This window comes from Choloepus didactylus, chromosome 21 (assembly GCF_015220235.1).
Source record: "Choloepus didactylus isolate mChoDid1 chromosome 21, mChoDid1.pri, whole genome shotgun sequence".
NCBI classification, from domain to species: domain Eukaryota; kingdom Metazoa; phylum Chordata; class Mammalia; order Pilosa; family Megalonychidae; genus Choloepus; species Choloepus didactylus.
In genome coordinates, this window is record NC_051327.1 from 27,368,275 (window position 1) to 27,379,795 (window position 11,521).

General features: G+C 42.1%; 1 protein-coding gene across 3 annotated transcripts in view; it reads right to left on the reverse strand.

Annotated features, from left to right (window-relative positions):
• LUC7L (LUC7 like) overlaps positions 1–11,213 on the reverse strand; it is a 39,737-nt gene extending 28,524 nt beyond the window's left edge. Inside the window, exons 1-4 of one of the 3 annotated variants that reach the window (XM_037815016.1) lie at positions 10,561–11,196; positions 10,106–10,176; positions 9,026–9,120; positions 805–903 (exon numbers count right to left, since the gene is read on the reverse strand). In XM_037815016.1, the coding sequence (XP_037670944.1) occupies positions 805–903; positions 9,026–9,120; positions 10,106–10,176; positions 10,561–10,562 (267 nt within the window). In that variant the 5' untranslated portion in view covers positions 10,563–11,196. Of the gene's footprint in view, positions 1–804; positions 904–9,025; positions 10,177–10,560 lie in introns of all 3 variants that reach the window. The other 2 variants (XM_037815019.1, XM_037815020.1) reach the window with 2 other exon arrangements.
• Positions 11,214–11,521: the final 308 nt, after the last annotated feature.

An 11,521-nucleotide genomic window follows, 5' to 3' on the forward strand; every position in this document is an offset into this window, starting at 1 on the left:
CCCTGGTGGGGGGACAATAATGAAAAAAAGGTTGAGAAATACTGCTTTAAATGGATTTACTAATATATGTAGATTATCACAACTTCCAAATACTAAACACACACAAATTAAGGTCATAACGAAATGCTATTTTACACCCACTAAGTTGTAAAAATTAAATAACCTGATATAAACAAGTGTTGGTAAAGATGTATACATTGCTATTGGGGGTGTAAATTAGTATAGCCACTTAAGGAAATATAGAAAAAGAAGAAAACATTACGGCACTATCTCGCAAGGACAAACATTTGCAACTTCTACATGCCAGCAATTCACTTTCTATGAATATACTCTAGATAACCCTTGTATGTGTGTACCACAGAAATATTCAAGAATATTCATAATACTGTTCATAATAGCAAAAAACTAGAATGGACCACAATGTTCATGAATAAAGTTTATAGAATATTTGAACAGCAGCAAAAGCAAATAAACCAACCCAACATGGGAAAATCTCAGAAACATAATATTAAACAAAAAATAACAAAACTACCTATGTTATAAAAATAATTTTAAAAGCTTCAAAACAAGCAAAAATAAACATTTTCCAAGGAACCATAAAAGCATGTATGTAATAAATAAAATGCAACATCAAGGAAATAAGAGTGACAGGGTGGGAGTTACAAAGTGGTACTGTCCATGTTCTAGTTCTCAGCTAAGTGTGTGATTATTTTGCTTCATAACTTACGTATGTTACGTTATTCTTGTTAGTTCGATTATTTGGCTCTTCACGGTAGAGATCAATCAACACCAAATAAAACTTACATCCAATTCAAAAAACAGGTCTCTTTCTTTACTTGCAATCTCATAATCTGCTCGGAGGGCCAAGTCGTGGATTTTGGTACATTCTCCCAAATCCATGCGCTGTGAAAAAGAAACAAAAAATGTATACATGGACACTTACCCATTATAGAAAGTACATAACATGACTTGGTATTTCAACTGTCCTGGAATAAACAATACTTTTATGAATCTGAAAACTAAGATGAAACTAAGAAACAAGATATGGCTGAGAAGCTTTATTTCTCTGTTCCCACCGTGATTATAGATACTTGGAACTGATGCATTTAACAGTGTAAAAAGTTTTAGATCTCTTTGAATCCTAGAGATAATTGGACTGTAATAATGAAAAGCACATTAATTAATTTGCAGTTTTATTTTTGCATCTGGCTCATGAGAAATCATAAGCATTCCACGAAGAGCAGTACAGGAGGTTGGGCTGGCAAGGAAAAGGCCAGAAACCAGCAGCACTGGTAAGTTTCTAAGTAACCCTTCTCAGTCTTGCTAAGGAAGATGCTTGAGGCCTAAGCTGTGAGACAAGACAAGGAAAATGAAAGAGCAGACAGATACCAAGTTTTGGTAATTACAACATAACATACAGCTCTTTGTATTCCAAAGGGAACAAAGCAGAATAGGCTGATTCAAGGCCAAACAAATCCCCCAAACATTCTCTGAGCTTGATAAGTGACCCTGGACATATAATTGGGCCACTCAGTTGCCCCATTTGAGAAACAAAAAGGCTCTTTCACTAAAACAAAATGATCTGTGATTGCCCGGAAGAGTAGCTTGATATTCCATTATTTGTTCTAAACACACGCAGACCAATTCGATAACAGTGCATATTTTTTATCTAAATCCGGAGTACAGCAACCTCCTGTGGCCCTCTAAAAAGCAACAGGGGAATCTGTATGCTGAAGATAATAAAATCAAGTCACAGAGTGACTGGTAACAAAGCCCAACATCCCAACTAGGAGACACCCCCAAAATCCAAACAACCAGACCAAAGCATGTATCTACACAACTAGTAAACAAAGAATGTTGGAGCCCAGGAATTCCTTTAAGCTCAAACCACAATCATGTTCAAAAACTATTTCAAATACATTATGGATGTCCTGAGATGGTGACCTTTCTCCAGGCCTGAAGATTCATGAGTGATACACGAAATTCTAACAAATGAACTTTTATGAAAAACTCTACTCATCACTACTAAAGAGTTAACTCTCCCCAAAGAAAAATCTGCAAAAACACAATGGTTTTCTCTGAGGCTCTCTTCAGTTCTCTTTGAGTATGATTTAATTTCACATAGCTTTATAAGGAATTTAAAAATGACTGGAGGAGGAGAGCCTAAGAAGGCGACTAGGAGAGACAGGGCAAAAAAACACCTCCGTGAAAAATACTAGAAAAAAGCCAGAAAGTGACCCAGAATACCAGTTCCAGCGATGCACCAGCTAGACAAGGTCTGCTAAATCCACAGGGACTGTGCACTTGGTGAAACCGGGAGTCTGCGTGGTGAAACCGGGAGTCTGCGTTCTGAAACGAGTGAGTAAACCGCTGAATATCCAGCAGCCACACTGTGGTGTGGGGAAACCGAGGGTTGGCATTTGGAGGTGGACTAGTTCTTTTTTAAAAGAACCCAAAAGCGGCTGCAGATACGGCAGCGAGAACTGCACAGTGAAGTGCAGCAGGAACGGGTTGTGCAAACGCCTCAATATCCGGTGTGGAAGATAGCCTTTCGCGCACCCGCTGCTGACTGTCTCAGAGTGAGGCAGGCAGAGGTGAGCCAAAAGGGGAAAAAACCCATGCCCCTTGCAGCCGTCTTCCCAGTGGGCTGGGAACACTCCTGGCCGGTGCCAGAGCCACAGCCCAGAGCTGCACCAAAAAACCCAGTGTGACAGGAAGTGTTTCCGGCATCATGCGCACACGCCACAATATCAGGCGTGGACAATAGCCTCTTGGACACCCACAGCTAACTGTCCCAGAGCTGGGAAGGCAGAGCTGTGTGAAAAGGGGGAAATTAACACGCCCATACAGTCATCCTTACAGCAGGCTGGGAACGCACCTACACGTCCCAGTGGCCCAGAACTTCCCTTGAGGGACGGCACGCACTTGTGCTGTAGCACAACCTTCCCTCAACAGAGGCCCTAGAAGGGCAAAGCTTGGAAGAGGGACCCACTCGGAAATCCCAAGGACCATACGCCAATACCAAGGACTTGTGGGTCAGCGACAGAGACAATCTGTGGCGAGACTGAAATGAAGGTTTAGACTCTTGAAACAACCTTAACTCTCCAGGAACACCTGGGAGGTTTGATTGTTAAAGCTCCCCTCTCGCCCCACATTCAGGGTGGACAGCACCAACAACACACCCAAACTTGGTGCACCAACTGGACCCCACAAGAATCAGACCCCCACACACCACAAAGTTGGGAAGAACTGTCTTGAGGGGAATAGGTGACTCACGGACGCCTTCTGCTGGTTAGTTAGAGAAAGTGTACACCACCAAGCTGTAGATATGAGAAATTAGAGAGGAGTCTTTGAATTACCATACATATTCTAAAAGAACCCTATCAAGTAAAGTAAATGCCAAGAGGCCAAAAACAACAGAAAATTTTAAAGCATATGATAAAACCAGACGATATGGATAAGCCAAACCCAAACATCCAAATCAAAAGGTCAGAGGAGACACAGTACTTGGAGCAGTTTATCAAAGAACTAAAGACAATGAGAGCATGGCACAGGATATAAAGGACATGAAGACCCTAGAAGAGAATAAAGAAGAAATTGCAAGAGTAAATAAAAAAAATAGATGATCTTTTGGAAATAAAAGAAAGTGCTGACCAAATTAAAAAAGATTCTGGATACTCACAGTACAAGACTAGTGGAAGCTGAACAACGAATCAGTGACCTCGAGGACCACAGAACGGAACATGAAAGAACAAAAGTAAAGAATGGGGAAAAAAAAATTGAAAAAATTGAAATGGACCTCAGGGATACGATGGATAAAATAAAACATCCAAATATAAGACTCACTGGTGTCCCAGAAGGGGAAGAGAAGGGTAAAGGTCAAGAAAGTGTATTCAAAGAAATTGCTGGGGAAAACTTCCCAAACCTTCTACACAATATAAATACACAAAGCATAAATGCCCAGAGAAACTCTAAATAGAATAAATTAAAAAAAAACCCACTCCAAGACATATTCTGATCAGACTGTCAAATACTGAAGAGAAGGAGCAAGTTCTGAAAGCAGCAAGAGAAGCAATTCACCACATACAAAGGAAACCACATAAGACTAAGTAGTGACTACTCAGTGGCCACCACGGAGGCGAGAAGACAGTGGCATGACATATTTAAAATTCTGAGAGAGAAAAATTTCCAACCAAGAATACTTTATCCAGCAAAGCTCTCCTTCAAATTTGAGGGAGAGCTTAAATTTTTCACAAGCAAATGCTGAGAGATTTTGTTAATAAAAGTCCTACCCTACTTCAGATACTAAAGAGAGCCCTACTGACAGAGAAACAAAGAAAGGAGAGAGAAATATGGAGAAAGGTTCAGTACTAAAGAGTTTCAATACTGGTTCATTAAAGGACATTAAGAGAGAGAGGGAAAATATATATATGACAAATATAAACCAAAGAAAAGGATGGCTGACTCAAGAAATGCCTTCACAGTAATAACACTGAATGTAAATGGATTAAACTCCCCAATTAAAAGATACAGACTGGCAGAATAGATCAAAAAATATGAACCATCAATATGTTGCACACAAGAGACTCATCTTAGACACAGGGACACAAAGAAATAGAAAGTGAAAGGATGGAAAGTGAAAGGATGGGAAAAAGTGAAAGGATGGAAAAAATATTTCATGCAAGCTACAGCCAAAAGAAAGCAGGAGTAGCAACATTAATCTCAGATAAAATGGACTTTAAATGCAAGGATGTTAGAGGAGAGACAAAGAAGACCACTACATACTAACAGAAGGGGCAATTCAACAAAAAGAAATAATCATAAATGTTTATGCACCCAATCATGGTGCCACAAAATACATGAGACAAACACTGGCAAAACTAAAGGAGGCAATGGATATTTCCACAATAATTGTGGGAGACTTCAACACATCACTCTCTCCTATAGATAGATCAACCAGACAGAAGACTAGTAAGGAAACTAAAAACCTCAACAACCTGATAAATGAATTTAACAGACATATATAGAACATCACATCCCAAATCACCAGGATACACATTCTTCTCTAGTGATCACAGAACTTTCTCCAGAATAGACCAAATGCTGGGACATAAAACAAGCCTCAATAAATTAAAAAAAAAAAAAAATTGAAATTATTCAAAGCACATCCTCTGACCGCAATGGAATACAATTAGAAGTCAATAACCATCAGAGACTTAGAAAATTCACGAACACCTGGAGGTTAAACAACACACTCCTAAAATAAATGGTTTATAATGTAGAATGTAGGGGAACTGGTGATAGAGAGCAATTAATGAAGGGGGAACGATAACCCAATAAGAACAGATAAGCTATCGTGGGTAAATTTAATGTTCTTGGAATGCCCAGGAATGACTATGGTTTGTTAATTTCTGATGGGTATGGCAGGAACAAGTTCACAGAAAAGTTGCTATATGAGGTTATTTTCTTGGGGTAGAGTAGGAATATGTTGGAAGTAAAGTAGTTATTTTAGGTTAGTTGTCTTTTTCTTAATCCCTTGTTATGGTTTGTATGAAATGTTTTTTTAATTGTATCTCTCTCTAAAAAATTTTTTTTAATATAGTTAATTTAAAAAAAGTTAATTAAGAGTTAATGACAATCAATGCAATATATGATACTGGAATGGATCTAAGAATGGAGGAGAAAAGCTCAAAGGGGACATAAGGAAAAATTAGATTATAGAACTTACGCTTTATATCCATATTAATTTTCTTGAATTAACTGCAGTTAAGTTAATGACATAAGTGTATATCCTTGTTCATAGGAAATGTACATGGAAGTGTTATGAGTTCAAGGTGTAGGATAAACGCAACCCGCTCTCAAATGTTCAGAAAATGATAAATGGGTAGATAAATAATTGTTAACAATAACAGACAAGAGTTGAAATAAAGGGGGGGAGGGAGGGAGAGACAGAGGAAGGGAGGAAGGGAGGAAGGGAGGAAGGGAGGAAGGGAGGGAGGAAGGAAGGAAGGAAGGAAGGAAGGAGAAAGAAAGGTACTGCAAAGGTAGCAAAATGTAATATTGGTAGATACGGATATCTGGGGGTGGGGGGGTGTTGGAGTTCTCTGTATGCGGTTTGTATTGTATCTGCAACTGTCCCATATGTTTGAAATTATTTCAAAATAAAAATTTTTTAAAAATAAAAATAAAAATAAAACTGACTGGAACGCAATAATAAAAAGATAAACAACCTAATTTAAAAATGGGCAAAAAACCGGGTATCTTTCCAAAGAAGAAATACAAATGGCTAAAAAGAACATGAAAAGATGCTTAGTTTCACTTGTTATTAGAGAAGTACAATCAAAACCACAAGGTATCATCTCAAACCTACTACAATGGCCACTATTAAACAAACAGGAAACTACACGTGCCAGAGATGATGTGGAGAAACAGGGACACTTACTCACTGCTGGTGAGGATGTAAAATGTTACAGCTGCCGTGGAAGATGCTTTGGTGGTTCCTCAGGAAACTAAAGTCAGATTAAGTGTAGCTCATAGATTTTCACAGGTCACAGAGCAATAGTAGGGTCTTGAAGCCCAAGTTGCAAGCACAATCACTGTCCCTGGAAACCTGATAACTCTTGCTTCATTCAATCTTTAAAGTGCCAAGTACTGCTCGTTAAAATAAGTTTCCACAACTTAAGGGCTTACCTGAAAACTAAGCAGTAGCTGTCAGAAGGAAGCGCTTAATATTTAACGAACACTCTGTTGTTCAAAGAAAAAACTACTAGAGAAAATAAGTATCAAAATCTTAAGTGCAAAAAAACCTTAAGTGCAAATCGTATCCATTCTAAAAACTTCAACTGTAAAGATAATTTTTACATTATGAAACCACACGCGGCAAAATTCACTGTAGTCTTCCTTTGCATGAGAGGTCTCAAAACAACCACTGCTCAAGCACCAGAGGACTCCCTAGTCACCCTCTTTTGGGATACATCCTTTTGGCTTTGCTAAGTAAGCCATTCCCCTGGCAGCCTAACACCAAGCAAGGCCGAAAATACCACAATCATCAAGTCCCTCCAAATATTTCCGGGCAGCTGTCACACCCGGTGCTCTGTGTCAGACTTTTCTTATCGAACCAACACCCCGTTCTTTATTCCCCTGCTAGCGGTCTCACACTGCAAACAGGGAAAGGCACCGACGACTTCTTCCCCAAAGTTCTTCTACTGAGACAAAATTACATTACCTTCCCTGCAGGTGCTTCCTAACTTATTAATCAGTACATTTTCCCATAAGCCTCCCTTTCTCCCTGCTCCAACTCCACTCATGAAGCATCTTTAGAGATTATCTGAGCAAAAACTTGAACTGGAGCAGCCCTTAAAAGGCTGAGGATTATAACCAATTCATCTTGCTGAAGTAAAAAATTGTACTCATTCAATTTCAATGTCACACAAAACACAGTCTCCTTGAACGAGTTGTTTCTTCTCACTGCACCCCCACCTCCCGCTCTCGTGTAGCCCTTCCACATACATTCCAATAGTGTCCATTCTAACTTCCAATCCCCGCCAGCATCTGAGTTTTCATTCGCGCCTCCACTTCTGCACACAAACCCAACTCCTGGGTCTCCTCCTACCTCTGTCCCCCTCCCGGACAGCAATCTAGACACTGGAGTTCCTGCTGTCTCTCAAACATGCCACTGCACCTTTATCCTGTTCCCCCATCTGCTCAGAGCGTGCCTCCCCCAATCTTCACCGGTCCTCTTTCTCGCCATTCAGGGCTCTGCTTAAATGTTCCTCCCAAGAGGCCTTTCCTCATCAGCCTACCCAAAACCATTCATTATTTACCTATTTGCGCATTTACTACCTGTCCTATTCTTTCACTAGATGTGAGCTTCACGAGAGTAGGGACTCTGTGTTACTGGCACCGTATCACCAGTGTCTGCAAAGAGTAGGTATCCAAAAAACTGATGGTGAATTACCTATACCTAAGACAATAAACACCCATTTGTGGGAAATGTTATCATGCTGATTCTTCTCCCCAGCTGCACCCCAGAACAATGCTACCCAGGGCTCTGACCAAGGAAAATATGGTTGAAACGTTTCACTCAGGCACACATCCAGCTGCTCTCCTTGACTCTATCAACAATTCCGGGTTATGCCCCTACCGGTGAGTACTTCCAGTGGTGGAAGCCATTACTGAGTTGGGCTTGGTGCCTACAACAATCCACAGCAAACAGAGAAATATACCTGAGCAGGTTTTCAGGAGCTCCCCTCCCCACCATGGTAACAATAAAGCAATGATTCGTCGTGAAGAAAATGGTCCCTAGTATTTCCACATGTGACTCCCAAAACGAGTGGACACTTTTAAATACATGAGGTAGCTGTGAAATCTTAAAGGATGGTGGTCTTTATAGGACTTATTTTCGAGAAATGGCTAAATCACAGTAGATAACGGTCCACTCTTTGGTCTTCTTAAATTCAACCTTATTTTGAATAAACAGTATACAAAACTAGCATGTACCTGTTTTGTTCATGTGAAATGAACTTAAATGAAATTTTAGGAGTCTATACTCATACATCACATTTCGATTTCTCCGAAAGGTGATGTAAAAATACAAAATCAATTTCATCCCCAACTGATTTTAAAAAAATAAAGAAATAAAAACATGGGGTGAAAATGTACCTTGCTAGAGAAAAAGTCTAGCATACATTAATTTGAAAACAAACCCAAAATCTTCAAAGAACTACAGGCTAAGCTGAAACATGCTTTTTGCTAAGGACCAAATGGGAATACTCACACTTCTTAGCTGTGAACACCTCCATATAAATGAATTTACAAAAATCTCCCAATAACTACAGAGAGTATGTTACAGCACTGAAATGTGTTATATACCATAAAATTCCACCAAACTAACATAATCTAAAATTTGAAGGACAGTAAGTAATTTCTGCCTGTTTAAAGAAAACATAGCTCAACCTGAAAACCTTCACTGCCTGCTCGGCACCCATGTCTGAGAGTTCCAAGAGGTCCCCCAAAATGCACCTACCGTCCCAGCCAGGATGTCATGGGGGCAGCAATCCAGAAGGTGACTCTTGCAGACACGGTCATCTGTAAACTTGACCCTCTGTCTGGTTTCGTCTCCTGAAATTCACGTGTGGTTTTAAATAAGACAATATTATCACATCGACCACAAAAGGGTATCTGGTACAACAATGCTCCTGGATTTGCAGACTATCATTTGTGTTCTCCCACCAAATACACTCAAAAACTGAGCTAAAGATGTTTACAACTGGAACGGAATATGGATGTTTGTTGATGCTACGTATATCATGAAGAATCATTTAATGAGATCTGACCCCATCATTGTGCAAGGAAGTGAAGGAGTCAGAAGCAAAAGGCTGAGAGCACCAAAAGGACATTAGCCCCACATATATATGTGGAGAATGAGGTTCCAAAACCCATGCTAATCAGAGGACCATGAATCACCAAGTAGGAATTATAGCTAGTCATTTCCACCAATGCTACTTATTAATCTCATCTTTGGTTATGGACAATTGCATAGGCATTATTTTGCCCAAAATTACAAGAAGAAAACTTTCAAACTCCACTGCTGACTGTTAAATAACCTAGACCTCTTCTTCTTATCCCACTTGTGTCCCCACCCTCAAAAAAAGAGAGGGTTGGCACCTGGGAGTCACTTTTAACAAGACAGTACCAAAAAAAAAGCAAAAAGAACTAGGTTAGTCAATACACACTGTGAGCTCCAACACATACTGTACCCATCTGCATTCTTCAAGACCTCAGCTGCAGAATTTTATGCCCGCTGTTGAAAAGTTTTAAAGGAAAAGTTTTCTTGCCCACACCTGCAGTAAGGAAGTCAGGGGGAATGATACATAAAAGTAAAGGCAAAGTGGTATGTGACAAATTTTAAAGGTAATCTGTGTATAGGACACAGAGCTGTGTAATACTAAAGGAGGAATATATTTTAGGATTTGCAAGCATCCAGGATTAATGTAGTGTCTTTTTATGGAAAATGTTTTCTTTCTAAACTACACTTTTAAAGTTACTTGTGAAAAAAAGCAAACACTTTTTTGTTATAACAGCTTAGAAATTGGTTGTGACTCACGGCTCGATGAACATGAGGCTTTTCTGCAACTCCCTTGCAGATTGATGTAGGCAGGCAAAGATACACTGAACCTTTATAAATAAAATAGAGGGGCCACAATTGTTCAGTTTGTATGAAATAAAAATATGGGAAGCAATTCAAAAGCAACTCAATATACAAAGAAAGCTAAAAAGCACTTATTCACCTATGAAATAAAGTGCAAAGAATCTGCCCAGCCCTGCAAATGTGCCAGTGTGAACTTACAACTTCATTACTTCAGTAGAAAAGAAAGCACAATCCAAAACAGGTATATAGATCTGCAAAGATGCAGCCGCTGTCTCCTGAGACAACCATCACGATCTTGCTCTCCTCCCTACAGTACAACCTACCTAACGACTGCCAAGCGCTGGCTAAACAGAGGCTCCCTGTGTGGCTGAGGGGAAAGCAGGGGGTGCAAAGTACTGGCAGGAACCCACATTAGAAAAGCTCAAAGGACGGCTCTCCCCTGGCAACAGGACGCACGGCCGAGGGTTCCGAGGCCCATCCGGCTCCCTCGGACATAGCTTCTTCCCCGAGGGGCCTCGGAGGAGCTCCGCCACCTGGCAGCCAGCGACCCGGAGCCCGCGGTGGCTTCGGCCTTCGCCGACTCCCGCGGCCGCGGAGGGGCGCGAGGGGCGGAGGAGCCGCCGCGCCGGCCGGAGAGGAAGTCGCAGCACAGTCAGTGGGGAGGAGCTGGGGCCCCCCGACGGCGCGGGTGCCGAGGGAGGGGCCCGCCCGGGACCCGTGGCCGGCCGGAGAAGCAGCCGGCCGGGGTTCAGACAAAGGCCCGGCGCCTGCGGTCTGCGCGGGGAGGGGAGCCGGCGCCCGGCGCACGCGCAGTCTCCGGCCCCCGCCTCAGGCCGCCCGGCGGCCTCGCCTCGCTCCTGCCCCAGCCCCTCGCCTGGCGGGCCGTCCAACTCACCGTCCCGGGCTGTGCCCATGAGCTGGTCCAGCAGGGCCCGCATCTGCGCCTGAGCGGACATAGTGGCCGGCGGGGACGGCGGGGGCGGCCGCAACGGCTCCTCAGGGCTGCGGAGGCGACGAAAGCTGATCCGGTCAGCTTCGAGCTAGGTCCGCTCTTTTCCGCCGCAAGGGACGCCGGGAGGAAGTGCGTATGTGTCGACGCGTGGCCTGCTGGGAAATGTAGTTCGCCGCGGCGAGGCGTGGATCCGGTGGTCAACAGCCGTTCGAGAGCGCTGAGGCTCCGAGGGGTGTAGGGCCTCAAGCTCTGTGCTACACTGAGGTTAAACTGCGACAGAATCAAATAAGTACAGTCGATTAAAGCAGAGCAAATCCGTGCTTTTCCTTGCTAGCCATGAAACCTTGAGCACATCATTTTGCGACTCTCAGTCTCAACTTTTTACATTCCTGAAGATCCTAGCGGCGTCTGTCATGTGA